Source organism: Herpailurus yagouaroundi, unplaced genomic scaffold (assembly GCF_014898765.1).
Source record: "Herpailurus yagouaroundi ecotype Mexico unplaced genomic scaffold, PumYag 164, whole genome shotgun sequence".
Taxonomy (NCBI): Eukaryota; Metazoa; Chordata; class Mammalia; order Carnivora; family Felidae; genus Herpailurus; species Herpailurus yagouaroundi.
This window is the reverse complement of record NW_024412405.1, coordinates 34,786,902-34,805,818: the sequence shown is the minus strand read 5'-3', so window position 1 is coordinate 34,805,818 and position 18,917 is coordinate 34,786,902. Positions and strand designations below refer to the sequence as shown.

The window sequence follows — 18,917 nt, the reverse complement described above, 5'->3', positions numbered from 1 at the left end:
ATCAGTAAATGAGAAAAGAATCCTGTAAGACTGAGGGGCGCCTGGGTGGCTCAGTCAGTTAAGCGTCCAACTTTGGCTCAGGTTATGATCTCACAGTTTGCGGGTTCGAGCCCCGCGTCTGGCTCTGTGCTGACAGCTCAGAGCCTGGAGCCTGCTTCTGACTCTGTGTCTCCCTCTTTCTCTCTCTGCCCCTCCCCCGCTCATGCTCTGTCTCTCTCTGTCTCAAAAATAAATGAAACATTTTTAAAAGTTAAAGAAATAAAGAATCCTGTAAGATTGAAATACAGAAATCTTTAGACTACTAACATTCCTTATCTAAAAAGAGTTCTGATTCTGAAATTATACAGCATATTACTCATCCCATTATCCCCAATTAAAAACTCCAGTAAAATGACCAAGAGTGAAGTTCACTAAAATCTAGATTTAATTCTAACTTTAAAGAAGAACTGATGTACAGTATTGCAAGTGACTAAATACAAATTATTGCTTTCCATAAATAATTAGGTCATAAGACATCCCCTTAAACACTGTGGGCTGCTTCTCTTGAAGCTTTACTGTGAAAGAGAATGAAATTATATCTGCCATGTATTTAAGAAATACAAAACTAAAGAAAAGACTAAAATCAGGGTTTTCTCTCCCTTCCTTCCAGGTACATAATCTAAATTAGGGTTAAAATACTAACATCAGCTCCATTCACAAGAAGGAAAAATTGATTTTAATGAGTAGGCATTAAGTAAAACCTATGAACCTACCATTTTTCCTGTCTCTATTTAAGGGCAGGAAATACTTTCCATAAATGATGTGGCCTGAGGTTCCTATTCACACTGTAAAACTTCTGGAACTATTGGCTTTTGTTTTTTGTGCATCTCAATCTTTCAAACTTACCATAAAACTATAAATTGATAATAAAGGAGAGAGAAACATCCTGATATCACCAAACATTCCCAGAACCAGTGACCACAATGCACCATCGTGGCTCTGACTAGCGGTCTCTGACTGCCTTCTGTACTTTTCTGCCCTCCTCCAACACACATGACTTGAGTACCTTTACTGCTATTCAAGTTGAAGAATATATTGTGGAATAAAAAGCAACAATGTGCAATATGCCACTTTTTCATTTTGTCATCGACAATGAAAAAAAGTTATCCTCTGTGAATGAGATGCTACGGTCTATGCGATGTGTTAAATGAGGGGGTTTTGGAAATTTTATGAAACTGGCTCATGCACCTAGATTAAGAAAACAGAAATTCCAAAGAAATAAAACAAATCCTTCCTGTGTTAGGGTAAACAGCAAAGGTAAAAACTACTTGGCTGGGAGGACAGAGAGTTTAACTTGATGAATCAGGCTAGAAAATCCAGATGAACGTAAGACTTCTTCCGAAGCTTTGTCTACAATGAACAAATGATGTTAACAGCTGCCACACAGTCTTTCTTTCACGATGCTCCACTGCCTAAGTTTTAGGATGAGCCCAGGTGAGTCATCATGTCATACACAGAACTGGGAAGGTGTGTTATTGGTTGACAGACCCCACCAAGTTCATTGCGGAGCTACTACAACGAACACAGAACATAAAGGTGAAATGATATCCCCTCCCATGATGGGGGTCTGTTTCAGACACAGGCTTAGAGCGAGGAAGAGAGATATACATTGGGATGCCATACACCCTGCCCTATATTGCTCAGGAATGTGGAAGTTATTGGAGAAACCCTCTACATGCTACCAGCTGGATCCATTACCTCAGTTCCTCATTACCAAGTCCTTTTAACATTTAATAGTATCCTAACCCCTTGAATGGGGTCCCACATGCACACAGATTCTTATAAGTGAAATTTTATTCATATTTGAAATTTCTTCTGATGGCTCACTTACAAAATATTGCCAATGTTCTGCTTTTTTTGAATAAGAGCTATACGAACAAGATCAAGTATCTAATTTATGTACTTTTTGTGGTCATCTGTACCGTCTCAGTGGTGGTAGGTTAGCAGCATAGGTAGGCAGTGTACCCAGGCACAGGAGCAATGCTTTCTCACTTCAATACAAAACATGGTCAGCCAATGCTGCAGTCATACTGCCCTTATAATTTTAACTTGCGAAGCTACAAATGTTAATGATAAAATCACCCACATCCTTTTAAAGATGTGTTCTTAAGTCTTCATATTTTCAGTAGCCATGAGTTAATTTGTCAATTTCGCTATGTATCCTTAAGTAAGCCTTTTTTTTTTTTGCTTTTATGCGCATTTCAAACTCACTGACCTGTATTTCCTCAACTATCCTCTAGCCCTCATAAAGTTTAAAAGGGTAAATACAAATGTCAAAGGGGAAATCAATCCAACAAACAGTAACATTCTCATACCTGTACTCTGTAATTTCCCAAGAAAGAAAGAAGCCATTTTGACATGGAGTTTATAGTCCCATCTTATTTTTTAATACTTCCCTCTTTGCTCTGAATTTTTTAATAGCTTTTCAAAACATTCACTAATTTAAATAAACCATATGGTTGTTACAAGGTCACTGTGCTTTCCTGATTTTAGGAAGTTATCTTCTCCAGGTTAGGAATATTTGAGTCGCAAATGGATGAGAATCAGTCTCTGGTGATTTTTACTCAAGAGAGAAAAGCCAGGCAAGTGCAAATCAGAACCGTTCTGCAAACTTCAATATGCTCTGTAAATGACTGCGACTATCATAAAGAGAAGAGGGTGGGGCGTCATTGAAACTTACCCCTTGTTCAGATTCCAAAAGCTCTGTTTTGACTCTGACTGACGGCATCCCATCAAGCATTAACATTCTGTTCTCAAAGGTGTTGATATTCTGAGAATAAAAAAGAGAGAGAGAGGGAAAGTCCGTTATACAGCATTCAAAACAGGACATCTGGTAGAGTCTTCCTTCACTGTAGTACATTTAGTACTGCTAACCTAATTTTTTAACAATGAAGTATAATTAAATGAGAATAGCAGTATAACCAATTATGCCCCCTTTCTGAACTATCATTTGAAATAATGACCAAGAAGTTGAATTAATCAGTCTGATTCGCTGACCTCTGGGTTGGAGGTCAGACTATAATAAACTGGAGTAAAGAAACCTTAACATTAATATATATAGGGCTGGAACAATTCATCACACTTTCGCAGTAGTGGAGGGACACAGAAGACAAGCTTCCTTCTTCCTGAGTTCTGGAGGTTACATTGTGCAGAAATCCATAAAAGGGAAAATAAATAAAAATAATGACAATGCTCTCATATTATTATCAAAGTCTACATAATTTAAAAACCAAGATAATATAATTCTGGACACTAAATTGTGATATGACAATTCAGATCAAATGAAAATTTCTATATATCCACCCCAAACATCTATTTCAAGAACATCTAGTATAAATTTTGGATTCAGAATGAATTTTTAAGCTGAAGTCGTGACCAAAAAATAAATTTGTTTTCTGTTTTGGTGTATGTTTGGCTGAATTTGCCACTTCTTTAAAGGAGAACCTATTTCTATTGTGACTCAATAGAATTTCAAACAATATTTGCAAACAGATTAAATCAAGGTTATTTTCTACTAATTTTCACTGCTTTGGGGATTTTCTAAAGTCAATAATCTATGAAGGGAGTCAGAAAGACACTTACCAGTGCTTGCTTCAGGCCAAAATCATGTTTTAAAACATGTTTAGAATGGCAATTTTACCTTCATATCCTGTCCAAACTAAGAAACAAAAATGACTAGACTTGAGTTTTTAGAATGGTTTCTTTACTCAGTCACAGAACATAAGCACATGATACTAACGTGGTCTCATGAAAAGAAAAAGGGATCTGTTTCCAAATATTTTGCCTACATGACGACAAAGGTTAATAGCATTTCTAAACCTGCAGGTTTTTGCCCTTCACATAGCTGCTTTTCTATCAAATAGACAGTTAAATAAAAACAACTCCCACTTCGACAAATCATAAATGTTTTTATTACCAAATAATACCGACAGAGTGCAGTATAGTAAAGCTCTAATTATCTCTATTTCTTGCCACTCCTTTTTGTTTAAGAAAAAGAAGAAATAAAATTTATAGGGCCTCTTATCACAAATATTTGCTCTGAGACATCAACAGGAAGAAAAAGCAAATTTACTCTTGAGCTAACTAATGAGCATTTAAAAATTCCATGCTACCTAGCCTATCAGGTAATAAAAAGAAGAAAAATTACTGTCAGGTTCTTTTCTTAGAAATGTGCAGTATTATTAAAACTGGCAGGATACATTTTTTTTTTTAATTTGTGCTTTTGACTCGTCCATATTTTGTAGGCATTTTGCATCCTAATAGCTCAGAGCAGAAAGAACTGTGGTATCCCTGGCAAGCTCAGTTAATTTGTTCCAAGCTTGAAATCCTTTCATGGAGGCTGGTGAGTTGTTTACACATCAGGCATGGATCTCAAATCCTAATGTGCCACTTGCTTCCGTGATTGGAAGCAGCCAGCTTGGCTTGCAACCACCCAGTTTCAAGAAAGCCTTCCCGCAGCCGGCCAGCCCTCAACACCCCTGCCCTTCACAGCGGCCAGACACCTACCCTAACAAAGCATCCCCTAGGCTGTTTGCTTGGTAGACAATGAAGAATGAGTTGATATTGCTTCCTACCCCAGAGGAGGTCTTGCCCAGACGAAAAGGGAAGAAGATGCCTTGCAAAGGCAGGGAAAAGACAAAGAGCGATTCTGGAAAGACAGGTTTAATGAACTGTTGGAATCTGATTAGAGGCTAATGTCCCTTTTAGTGCTTTGTACCAATTTACAGCTGATATACTTTCACCACGCTCCTCACGGGCTGTGATAAACTCATTAGTTTAAAAAATGCAAGCTAACCAGAGTCTTTGAAGTTAAAAACTGATAAATCATGAAAACCTGATTGGGCCCATGTTCCATTTAGCACATTTAAATATCACTGTATTTTCATGATTTTTTAATTGTTATTCTTGAATAATTCTACATGTGTTAAAGACAGGATGTACATTTGAGTTTCATACAAAAGTGGAAAAATAAAACCTACTGAAAGTTTTTCAAGGAATTAAGCTTTCTCTGGAAATAATTCCCTTTCCGTGATTTTCCAGAATCATCCACTGCCACAGTCATAATAAACACCATAAATAACCATGTTCACAACTAAAAAACCAATCATTAACTACTAAACTCAACTAGTGCAGATTCAATCTGTATATATGCCTGAAAGCAATACTGTAAATATTTATAAAGCACATTAATCTCTACATTCATGATTCTAACCCTATTTAATATAAACATAGACACTGAGCATCATACCATATCCCAGACCAGCCCAGAAAGGGTAGGGTTTTTATAAGGCACATGGTAATTGTATAGAGGATATAGTACCTGAAACAAAATAATAGATTTATCTCTCTAAGCTAAAATCAGATACATACCATCTCAGTTGACTGTAGACTTTGAATATGTAATAAACTCTAATAATTTGAAATTGCTGTCAAACATATCTCGCCATGATCTTAATCAAAACACATTTGCTGTGGAATCAATAGCTCATTTGATTCCCAAGAGGTAAATAAAATTACACAGTCATCAATTTTAGTAACATGGTACTCTTCCTATATTTATGTTGTAATAAGCATTTTAATATTATAAAACCCTATATAATTTATATACGTGTGTATATATGCATATTATCAGGTACACACGTATGCGTATACACTTAAATTACTTGTTTTGCATGAGTACATTTTATTAATTAAAGCAAAAGTTACCATCAGATTTATTAGCTCGCTGTTGACCAATTACATGTGCACTGAATGAGAACTGTGTCTGGACCTTCCTGTTTGCCAGGTAAGATCTGCAACACAGAAGTCCAGCTGACAGCAGCTCTCCTAATTCAACCAGTACAAGCACAAACTTCAGTGATCCTAACATCACAAAATATTTTGAATGGAATGTGCAGGAGTTGGGACCGATACTCAATGATCATCTCATAAAAACACAGAATGGGGGGGGGGGGGCGCCTGGGTGGCTTGGTCGGTTAAGCATCCGACTTCGGCTCAGGTCATGATCTCACGGCCCGTGAGTTCGAGCCTCGCGTCAGGCTCTGTGCTGACAGCTCAGAGCCTGGAGCCTGTTTCAGATTCTGTGTCTCCCTCTCTCTCTGCCCCTGCCCTGTTCATGCTCTGTCTCTCTCTGTCTCAAAAATAAATAAACGTTAAAAAAAATTTTTTTAATAAATAAATAAATAAATTAATTAATTAAAAAAAACACAGAATGGGGAAGTAACGTTCCCAGGGCAACTACTACAATCTATCTCCCCTCGTCCTCCCAAAATGCAAGTCTTTTCTTCTCCCTCCTCTTGACTGTGGGCCATCCGGTTCTTTGGAGAAAACGCAACTATTTTATCACAACCCCAAACTTGTGCAGAAACACTAGAGAATCAGTGAATTCCTCTTGCTTTTTATAGGTGAGGATCAACAAACCTAAGAAATTAGAATTACACTCAGCCAACAGTTTCAGATATCTAACGCTATGCAACAAAACACATCATAGCATACAAAAACAGTCATTTTCTTATTATCTTGGTACCAAACATAACAATAAAACGTAATATTTGCATATTTATTAAGGATGAGGCCTTGTACCAAGAGATACTCATTTAGTCCTTACAGCAACCCCAGAGGTCAAGGCTGTATTTTCTGAAGATGAGGCATCTGAGACACAAGGAGGTTAAACTGTCCAGGGTCTCAAGATTATTAAGCATTATCCCTCTGTTCCAAACCAATTCTTCCACCCTCCCCCATACTTACTCCTTGCCCCCTCCTCCCCCTCCCCCGCCATCTCTCCCTCAGGAGCTCTGGGACCTCAGTGCACAGCTCCTCTCAGAATTGAGCTGATTTAGTAGGTGAACTGAATGTATACCTTCTGGTCACTGATGAGAATCAACATTTGGGGAAATACCAGTAACAGGTTAAATAAAACCATGGTTTCAAAGCTATCTCCTTTTTCTTCTTTCTTTAAACTTTCAACATATTTTCTTGGCTTTATGAGATTATACATCCTATCCTAGAAATATCTCATAATTAATTTAGCAAGTCAATCCCATCCTGATTTCAACATCCAGAAAAATCTATGGTAATCTCATCTGCTCCCCAGTGTTTTGAAAATATTCATATACCCTTGGTGGCTCATTCAACATTTTCGCAAGAGCTTCATGTACTTGCATGATACCGGAACTTCATCTCCTACACTGGACAGATACTCAAGAGAGAGATAGCTGGGCATTTAATTTATAATCACTTAGAGGTTAAGTGTAAAAGTATATTTTTCTAAGCTCACATATCCTCACAATGACTAATCAATTTGGTACAGGCATATGCATAATCAAAGTACCTCAAATGGTACAAAATAAACATCAGTTCAAACCTACTTTGCCATTCAGTCCCAGCCTTTCCTCTTCCGCTCCTTTGTAGCATGGGACAGAGGACATCACACTGATGACCATACTGGCAGAACTAAGAGCTAAACTAGAGACCCAGTGGAATCTCAGCTGAAATCCCCTTCAGTGATTTCAATGATCCATACCCACATTACTCCAAAATATCTGTCTTTACTCTTATAAACAAAACCCTTCCATAAATACCTCACATTATGTCTCTCATAAAGACTGGTAAAACAGTATTTGCCATGCAGCAACTTATATTTTCCTGATAGTAAGGATCACACTGTTTCCTTTGTTGGCAAAGTGTTAAATTACCACGACGATGCAGTTCACACTGATATTTTAAAAATGTCAACTGAGATTCCAAACAACACCCCACCCCAGCATTAATACAAAGTGTAGTAGAATGTTATTTTTGTCATTCATATTCTGAAGAACTGCACACACTTGGGGGTTGTGAGTTAGCCAAATCTCTCCATAAACATGCAGTGAGGGTCTCTGCTATGCCAAAGTCACTTCATTCCATCCACGCCACATCTGTGAATCCATGAGGCACTGGGGCAAATAACAGGGGCAGGCCAAAGACGGAAGCACAGAAACCAGGTAAAAATCCAGGACAATATCATGGCAAGAGAAGTGCCAACCGGCCAGCAACTCCCCAGGAGCCGGGGGGGGGGGGGGGGGGGGGGGGGGGACGACAAAACTTCAGTGTAGCCACACAGGTGTTAACATTGCAGGGCGAGATCTAAAGCGCAGGAGCAGGTATTTGGCTATCAGGATGAGCACACAAGTAGTCTTGATGTCATGTAAAGATAAAAGAATTACTCAGCTATAAAAAGGAAGGAAATCTTGCCACTTGCAACAACACAGATAAACCTTGAGGATGTTATGCCAAATGAAGTAAGTCAGAGAAAGGCAAATATCAAACGATCTTGCTTATGCATAGAATCTTAAAAAAAAAAAATGAGCTCATAGATACAAAGAACAGACTGGTGGCTGCAAGAGGCAGAGTATGTATGTGTGTGTAGTGGGGGAAGGTGGTCGAAAGGTGCAAACTTCCAGTTATAAAACAAGTAAGTCATAGGGATGTAACACAGCAGAGTGACTATATTTAATAAACACTGCATATTTGAAGACTGCTATGAGAATGGATGCTAAAAGTTCTCATCACAAGAAAAAAAAATTTTTGCTATGTAAGATGACCGATGCTAACTAGACCTACTGTGTGATCTTTTCACAATATATACAAACATCAAATCACTTAATGGAACTAATAGAATTGGAACTAATAGAATGTTGTCAATGATATCTAAATAAATAAACAAACAAACAAACAAACAAACCTGAGGGAGAAGTGAGTTCAGTTCTGGAAAAGGAAGCCAGAAACAAGAGTCTCTCCAGGGCTAGCAGAAACTAATTCTGAGGTCAGAGCTAGGGAACAGAGCGAACAGGAATCAGAAAGCATGTGCCCAGCCCAAGCCCGCTTCCCTAGGCGTATGTATAAACACAGAAAGCAGGTACCATGAGCCCAGGCAGAATGGCCATTGCAGTAGACAAGCCCCACACATGGGAAAAACAGTTGCAACACAACTACAGTATGATCACAGGGAACATAATTTTAAAAATAAAAACACGAACAACTATAATAACAACAGCTGCCGTGCACTGAGCATTTATGTACTGGGTGCTGTTTCATGTGCTTTATACACGGTTCAACCATACATTTCCGGATTCACTCAAAAAACACTTACTGAGTACAAGGCATGGTTTAGGCATTTAGGGTCTATCAGTGAACACAAGAGAGAAAGTTTTACAGGGTTACATTCTAGTCATTTATCCCTCTAACAGCCTTTTTTTTTTTTTTTTAACTATGTCCATTTTAGACAAGAAAATACAGGTTCAGAGAGATGAGGGAATCTGCCCGAGATGGTAGGTGGTCTAACGCTGGGGCTAAGTCTACCTCCCACTGCTACCAGGGATAGAGAGCATCAACTGCTGAGTAGTCAGACATTGGCTGCAAAGCTGCAAGAGCCCAGAGCCACCAAAGCCACTCTGGCTAGTGCGCTTCAGGCTCCTGATCTAACAAAAGGCTGGAATCAGGGCTGGAGCATCAAGGCAGAGTCATGCTGATTAGGGGTACACTGAAGGCAGAGTATTGAGACCAGTCCAAAGCCCTTACCCTGTCCTACAGGAGGTCCCTCTGATTATTTGTCCAATGTACTTCAAACCCACTACCCAATCTCATTTGGTACTATTCCCCTCAACTACATTTTAACCATGTCAAATGTTGGGTTCTCTATATAGCATGTAGCCCACTTTGAGCCTTCTATCCCACACTCTCTCTGCCCCTCCCCCCACTCACATGCACAAGCACACTCTCTCTCAAAAATAATCATTAAAAAAAAAATGCTCTCTCGTCTGGGCCTGTGTCTTCTATTCCATCTTTATATCCATCATCACCTGACAAATTCTTGATTTGCTATTACACTAGAATGTAAGTTCCAGAAAGGGCATGACTTTATCTTTTTGTTCACTAACAGTATCCCTACCCCCAGACTTATAACTGTGTCTAAGAGATAGTATGTGCTCAGTAAATATTTGTTGGGCTAATGAAAACAATAACTATAGGCAGACATAAGGTCAATTCATTCCCCTGGGTCTAACTGCCTGGGTGATCATTGATTCCTGACAGATGAGAAGAAAAGGATAAGCACAATGTTAGGGCTATAAAATGCCCCACATGTAGGAAGAATGGTAAAACATTTGGTGTGGCTGGAACATACTGCTTATCGGAAGAGAAACTCGAGAGGAGATCAGATAGGTAACTTTGGGTCAAGTGGTAAGGGGTCTTATACGTTATGGCATCTTCATTTATTCGTTACAACATGTTTCGTTAATGCCACATATGCTAGCTACTAGGGGCTTAAGTGAACAAGACAGAAAAGCTCCCGAAGAAATGTGTTTGGGCAATATGTGACTGAGAGTTGTGAAGGCTTATTACGCAAAACACGGTATGTTTAAGCTTTGTGTTTCGAAAGACAGCACTAGAATTCATTTGGAAGATGCCCTTTAAACATATAGGGCTTGATGCAGAAAGAAGAGCCAGTTCACAGGATACCCCAGCAGCCCAGGGGAGAGGTGGTCAGGGTTTGACTGATGGCCATGGCAATGGGAAGAGAGAGGAGGAAAAATGTTTGAGAGATAGTTCATTGGTAGAATGAACCACCTTCGATGACTGACGAGGAGGAGAGAGTGTGGTGATAGAGCGAGAGGGAGTGTCAAGAATGGCGCTGATTTTTGTAGACTGTTCACGAAGGTGAAGGCAGGAAATTCAATAGGAAAAGCCAACCACATCATATATTCCTCCAATATCCCTTAAAGGACCTACTGTACTCTGGGAAACACGAATATTTGGGTATATCATTTAATTTCAACATTTTTGCATACTCAAGATCTGTTACACACAGAGGAAGATTTCTCTTAAACAGATTATGTTCAGATCTTGTAAGAGATACAGAAAGTCAGATTTATCCAAACTTAGAAACACAGGTTTGGTTGAAATAAAGCAAACATATATCATTTTATTAGCTATATATTCAAGACAAGAACTAACTCTGCTTTTACTAACACTGTCTCCAGGATTTGTAAAGTTTTCCAGACTTCTGTGATTACTGAAACTTAAAAAAACAAAAACAAAAAACAAAACCAGATATTTGCCAAAGAAAGTTTAAAAGGACCGTACATTAATATATTCATCAGCCATTACCCTTTATGAAAATCACATGGATAATTATGAAAACACATCCAGAACACTGACTGGATTATGTAATGAAATAACAACACTGGTCTTCTGTGTCTAGAGAAAAGTAAGATTACTATCGAGTATTGAGTCATTTATTTTCTGCAGGAAACAAGGGAAATGACTATTGACCTATACTTCCACCTTTCCTGGTCTACAATGATGTCAAAAGGCTCCTTATCAAATTCAAATGGATTATCTTATTAAAACATGGGCTTGTTGAGTGTTTGTCTCCAGCACAGCCTGAAGAAACAGTACTGAAGTTAGGAATAAGTAAAAGGATTTTGGGGAGAATTAAAAATCCAAGTTAATTTTTTTTTTTTATTATGACTATTCTAATGAAAACAAAAAGAGAAAGCTTGACCTTAGCGGTCTCCTCCATGGCCAGAAAGATGTGTAAACTGCAAACAAGTAAACTAGCTTTTGTCTTTTTCTCAAAGAATCTACTATTCACTCCTTTATTTTATGCTGTAAACATTTATTAAGATTTTGTACCAAATATAATATTACTTGAAAACTCTAGGCACAATATTCGTTCTTAACACATTTCAAAAAAGTAACGGTAGCAAACAATGAATTTTACAGGTTATTTCATCCAAGAAAGATTGTCAAAGCATGTAAAAGCACTATGCAGTGTTAGCCATGTTGTCAAAAAATGCAGCAAAAGTAATTGCTATTAAAAGACTGTATCAACAATGAAGCTGCAATAGTTTGCATTGTCTGGCCAGTCATGTCACATATATCACAAAGTGGCCATGCATTTCCTCCATTTTCCGCACCCCCGCCCCAATACTCTGGATCCTGGGAATGCAGTGAAGACATTAGTGGCTGACTGCCAAATGCATAGGCTCAACTCAAAACGTAATCTGTCAGTTTCCAAGTATATTCACCTCTAACTGTGATTCTTCCACATTTCCCAAATGATGTCTTCAGGTGTAATAATTAAAATTGATGTATAATCCAAATCCTGTCCTAAGTCAACATTGTTATTGGCAATACTATTACACACCTACTTTCATTTTATCCCAATACCATCTCCAAGAATTCACACTACCTGATCGTTTACCTTTTAAAAGCACTCTCTCTTCCTTTCTACGCTTTTTTTCTGGATGCTTTCATAATTGCACACAAGTGTGAATAAGAACAGAATATTGCCTAGAACACGGGCTCAATGAATACGCTTCCTGGGTTAGACTCAAAACACTTGTTTGGTGTTTAACCTTCTTATGGTTTCAGTTTTCTTATATGTAAAATGCAGATAACTTTCTGCTTCACAGAACTGTTTTAAGGATTCATTCATTGAGATAATCACAGAAAATGCTTCAGCACAAGTCTTTTATGGTAATAGCTATATTAATTAATTTTAGTTAGTAGTAGTAATAGGAATACTATCTTACCCATTCTTTCCAAGCTTACTTTTAAGTATGGATGTTCTAATCTGATTTTTGCTTGATTCTGCAGAACCCATTCAGTTTTCTGTGTACATTCTCTATAGTTATTATAAAAGTAGAATGGAAATGGTAAATTTATTTAAAAATACTGATGATGGAAACTGAAGGATAACTGAGCTACACAATTAAAATATATTTGCTCGGGGCGCCTGGGTGGCGCAGTCGGTTAAGCGTCCGACTTCAGCCAGGTCACGATCTCGCGGTCCGTGAGTTCGAGCCCCGCGTCAGGCTCTGGGCTGATGGCTCAGAGCCTGGAGCCTGTTTCCGATTCTGTGTCTCCCTCTCTCTCTGCCCCTCCCCCGTTCATGCTCTGTCTCTCTCTGTCCCAAAAATAAATAAACGTTGAAAAAAAAAATTTAAAAAAAAAATAAAATAAAAATAAATAAAATATATTTGCTCAGAAGAATGACAAGAATGAACTATTTTGTCTGTTTAAAACTGACGATGTGCACCAATTAGATAAGGTCACAACTTGCCTCTCCCTGGGCACCCCAATGAGGGCATTTAACATCTCTAACTACTAAACACAACCAGAAAGTGTCATATAGCCCTTCCCAGTAACCAAATGTTATTTGATGCAGTGCTACAGTAACCTTTCTTTCTGGTTCCCCTTCACATGATTGCCCAGAAGTACACTGTTTTAAAGAAAAATATTTACTACTACAACATATCTCACATGTATGTTACTAGAGAAGATACCTACAGAGGCGCCTGTAATTTGAAATGTGTAAACCTTTCAAAATTATATGGGGGAAAACAAAAGAACCACAGAGAAGATACAATAAATGAAAATGGCTGAAAGTTTAAAATGTATGAAGTCGGTGATATTAACACCTTCATGTCATTATCTATGCTGCCGTCATCATCAACGTCCTCCCCCCCATCCCTGTACTTCCTCATTTTATCAACCATCCTTATCCCATCTTAGAAATTCTCTAAGGTATGTGTATGTGTGCATGTGTATATAAATTAAATCCAGGGCTATTTTTCTTCCCCTTTTATGGGTACTTTCCAAATTCTAAAATGTAACACAATGAAAGTCAAAAAAGAAACAAAATACATTCAACAGAAATCTGAAGTACACGTTTTTATTAAGGAATTACAGAAGTGCATGGCATTTACTCAGGCCTTGAACATCCTGTCAGCCTCTTAATAAATTGGACCCATAAAAATAGAAACAGTATAATTTTGAACCTGTATAACTGACTATACCCAGGAAGTTTCTATTACCTTTTTCTGCTACTTGCTACTGAATATGGCTAACATAAATGTTGCATATAAGAGAATAAATATGCCCTGCTTAGGAAGTCTAATGCCATCACTCAAATATTCTTCTAGACCAGGGCTTTTCAACATCTGCGAGATGGACATTTAGACCAGATGGACATTTAGACTTCTTTGTTGTTGGGGCTCTCCTGTGCACTGTAAAATGTTCGGCAGCCTCCCTCCCTCCTACCGCCGGACCCTGGTAGCACTCTCTCACCCCCACGGTTGTACCAACCAAAAATGTCCTCAGGAATTGCCAAATGTCAAAGGGAGGGGGATGGTGAGAGGAGGAAGGTGCCCCTACTTAAGAAGCACTATTTTGTAATTACTGATATTATAAACTCATTAGGAAAGAATCTTAATTTTATGTTGAATTTTATTGCCCAATAATATAAACACTACCGCAATATTAAAAGAAAGTAATATCCGATATAAAGAATATCTATAGTTTACTTTAAAACACACCTGCTGGGAAATTAGTTTTCTAAGATGGTTTTATTATTTTGTTTAAATTCCTTCCAAAACCCTTTCTAATTTTCCCACTAAACAAATGCAAAGATCCCAGGAAGGAGCTATGAATCTGCTCTTTAGTTCAAGCTACAAGGGCCTGAAAGAAACCTGGAGAATTTCAGTATTAATATAGCAATGCTAGGAAGCTCTCCTGACCCATTCTTAGACATGGCCGGTAAGAACCAACCCAAGTAGCCTCAAAAATCCCCAAAGAAACTGTAATTACCCAAATATGGCAATGCAACCTGCAACAAGAATCTAGAAGACAGAGCTTTAATTCTTAGCTCTATATCTGGTTTACTGGATCATGTTTTACACTTTACTTTTCTTCATAGATATCAGGATTCTAAGGCCACAAGGAACCCTTAGAAAATTCAACTGCATCATAAAGAGAGTTAAATAATGGAAAAGTCATAAAATAAGGCTATTAGTACATAAGAATTAAAAGTGACTTATAAAAGAGGTAAAGTACTATATATAAGTTACATATATGTGGTTATATATATGTATGAGATTATGTACTATATTTATCATGTAATATATTTAAACATATAATTAACAAGTATGATTACTTAAATACAAAGATTTATTTTAGAAGCATTATTTTTCAACATAATGTCAGATAAACGCTATCTTTAAAATGAAAGATATTGCTGCTAGATTTAAAAGGGCAAAGCAAGGTAAAGTTTATCGTGCTCACAAGTACATGGTTTATTCCTAACAATCAGATCACTGTAAACTATCACCACCTTTTGAATGTTATAAAATTATAGGAACAACAGCCTCAAATACCACAAAAAGCAATTTTCTATTTCAACATTAACCTAAAAGCTTACTAAACTCTGTAAAAAGCTGAAAACACACAAGTAGATGAGAAACATCAAGGCCTATGAGCATCTCTGTACAATGAAAGCAAATGCTATTCTTTAAGAAAATCACCAAACAAGCACATATCTAAGTGTGTATAACACCAAACTGCTTACGGTATTTAAACAAAAAAGCAAAAAGAATCCATCTAAATGCCAAACAATGGGAAACTAGTTGAATGGATGATGGGATACACAAACCACTGAAGAATATTTATGCATTAAATTTATGATATGTAGGTTTTTGTCTTGAAGTTGGTGGACGATCGTAAGTGAAAAAAGGGATGACAGAAGACTATGTTGCCACGTTTAAAACCAAAGTTCATACCGAGAGAGAGAGTGCAAGAGAGATAAAGAAAAGAGGAGGGAGACGGACAGAAAGAACTAAAAGGATACACATTCAAAATTACAGGTGAAAGGGCATGGAGAGATAGTTTTCATTTTTGCTTTGACAAATTTTCTCACTTTTTATGAATTTCACGTTTCTGTATAATTAAAAGAAATACGTGAGTGTTCAAATTTTGAGATAAAAAAGAAACAGATTAAAAGAAGAACAGATGAGAGAAACCAAAGGAGAGAAATCAATATTTTTATTCAGATTCTCTCATAAAGTATATAAGTGTCACATCATTTTTCTAGCCAGGAAAGCGCATGCACACACACACATGCATAGTCACTCATGTGTACATTCGTGCTACAGCTAACATTTAACTACTGCAAATCTAAAAACTTGTAAGTGAAATTGAAAGTAAGTTAGTGTCTAAGTTATATTTGTAATTGAGGCATTGAATCCTGTTATATTGCTTCACGTGGGCTATCAATTGTTTGCAAATATTTTCATTATGCAGAGAGATCTGTGCTATACTGCTATTCAGTCTGCAAATTATGTTCTAGGCAATTCCACAATAGAAAAATGGACACATGATACTATTATCTTGTGCCAAGAATTTAGCATCCTGAAAAAAGCAGTTATGGGCCACATACTTCTATTTATTTATTTTTACTACATAGAGCAGCAGTGAGTAAATTTTAAAAGATTTTAGTCTTTTGAAATATCAATCTTTTCTGCTCTTGTGTGAAAAAGTATAGGAACAGAAAGCTTTCCACTCATCAGATTTTGAAACAAAGTGTAGTATCTTATAATAACCACCAACAACTACACTCTCTGCTTGTTGTACAGATCTCTGATTACATAACAATCCTGGAATTGTTATTTGAGGAAATTCCTAGAGAGTCAAGAGGAAAAGAACTGGATTCTCAATGTTGCATTTTTGGAAGAACTAAAAGTATCCTCAGGGACTTTCAGTTTCCAGGCCACCACATAACCAGTTTAACGTCACCAAGCAGTCGTAACAACAAGTAAAAAGCCAAATAAACAAAAATCACAACTTTGTTAGATCCATCGGAGAAGTGAGGTCATAAGGCCAACTGCTGCCCTAAAAACTGTAAAGACAAAAGGATGTAGAGAATCACGCCTTACCAGGGCAAAAAGCCCTTGAACAAAACCTGCGGGACCCAGTGATGGACAGTGGAAGAATGTGGAAGAAAAACTGAACTGTAATAGAAGAGTTACTGGAGGCTCAGGGTGGACAGCCTGAGTTAAAAACTCCCACGGAATGCAGTTATGAGAGCTTTATCTCCAGGAGCTGTACCATGTTCTTACAGTGAATGTGAGAAAAGTCCCTTCATACTATCCCTTCATTTCAATTGAAAAATGTCAGAGCACCAAATTCTTCTTAACAAGGCCTGCCCTTAGGATAAGTCCTTACCAGAGCCTCCCCTGTTGGGGTCTTATCAGCACCTAACCTACCTGCAGGAAGGGAAATACACAACTGCAGCTCCCTCCAACCATTCTGTTCATAGAAGAGGGGTAGGGGGTGGAAGCTGAGAAGCACTGGTGAAGTTCATAGTCAAGAGGCACAGTTTCACCCAAACACTGTAACCTAACCATAGGACTACAGAACACTTCTTCTCTCCCTATACCTCACCATTACTAAAAGCCTATTTACTACAGTTCATTTATATCATGTCTATCTTTCAACAACAAATTACAAGGCATACTAAAAGGCAATTTGAAGAGAGTGAACAGACATCAGAACCAGAGTCAAATATGCAGGAAGTCTGAAGTAATGAGACCAGAAAATTTTAAACTATGATTTATTTTTTTTTAATGTTTATTTATTTATTTATTTTGAGGGAGAGAGAACATGTGCATGCATAAGCAAGAGAGGGATGGTGGGAGGCAGGGGGGGTGGGTGGGGGAAGGGAGGAGAGAGAGAATCCCAAGCAGGCTTCACACTCAGTGCAGAGCCCAATGCAGGGTTTGATCTCACTGACTGTGAGATCATGACCTGAGCAGAAAGCAAGAGTTGAAGACTTAACTGACTAAGCCACCCAGGTGCCCCAAAACTATGTTTAATATGCTTTAATAAAAAAGGCAGACAACGTGAAGAATGGATGGATAATATAAGCAGAGAAATGGAACTTCTAAAAAAAAAAAAAAAAAGACTCAAAAACAAATGCTAGTGATCATAGAAAACACTGTAACAGAAATGAACAACCCCTTGGATGGGCTAATACAAGGAACAGGAGGTAGGAATTAGGCATCCTTTGATATTATAAGGCATTCACGCTACCCATGAAACAGAATATTATTTAAAAGTAGACTTGGATTAGTTGTAAATGTATGTTGCAAACTCTAGGGCAACCACTATAATAATTTAAAAAGAAATCTAATATGCTAAGAAAGAAGAGAAAATAGAATTATATATAATGTTCAATTAAGACCACAAAAACTAGAAAAAATGTGGAAGAAAAAAATGGGAACAAAGAACACGACAATGGCAATAGAAAGTAGTAACCAACATGGTGGATTTAATCCAACTACATACATAATTACTTTACATATTAATGGTCTAAACATACCAACTAAAGGACAGAAATTGTCAGAGTGGATCAAAAAAAAAAAAGACCAAGCTATATGTTGCCTACAGAAAACCCAGTTTAAACATAAAGACACATATATGTTAAAAGTAAAGGGGTGGAGAAAGATATATCATACATTAATTAAAAGAAAGCAGCAGTATCTATTATTTCAAATAGATCAGACTTTAAAGCAAGGAGAGCTACTAGGGATAAAAAGAGATATTACATAATGATAAAGGAGTCACTACTCCCCAAGACAAAACAATCCTTAATCTGTATGTGTCTACCAACAGAACATCACAATATATAAGGCAAAATCATAAGTAAAACTTCAAGGAGAAATCAGTGAATCCACTATTACAGGTGTAGACTTTAACACCCCTCTATCAGAAATGAACAGGGGCACCTGGGTGGCGCAGTGGGTTGAGCATCCGACTCTTGGTTTCAGCTGGGGTCATGATCTTTCAGTTCATGAGTTCAAGCCCCAAGTCAGGCTCTATGCTGGCAGGGTGGAGCCTGCTTGGGATTCTCTCTCTCCCCGTCTGCCCCCAACTCACACTCAGTCTCTCTCAAAATAAATAAATAAACTTTAGAAAGGAAGAAAGGAAGAAAGAGAGAGAGAAAAGAAAGAAAGAAAGAAAGAAAGAAAGAAAGAAAGAAAGAAAGAAAGAAAGAAAGAAAG

At 37.6% G+C, this 18,917-nt stretch overlaps 1 protein-coding gene across 10 annotated transcripts in view; it reads right to left on the bottom strand.

The window, feature by feature from the left end:
- The window catches only part of KLF12 (KLF transcription factor 12), a 436,833-nt gene that overhangs the window by 239,261 nt on the left and 178,655 nt on the right, over positions 1–18,917 (bottom strand). For all 10 annotated transcript variants that reach the window (XM_040487361.1, XM_040487366.1, XM_040487363.1 and 7 more), the window contains one exon: positions 2,720–2,809. In XM_040487361.1, the coding sequence (XP_040343295.1) occupies positions 2,720–2,809 (90 nt within the window). The remainder of the gene's footprint in view (positions 1–2,719; positions 2,810–18,917) is intronic.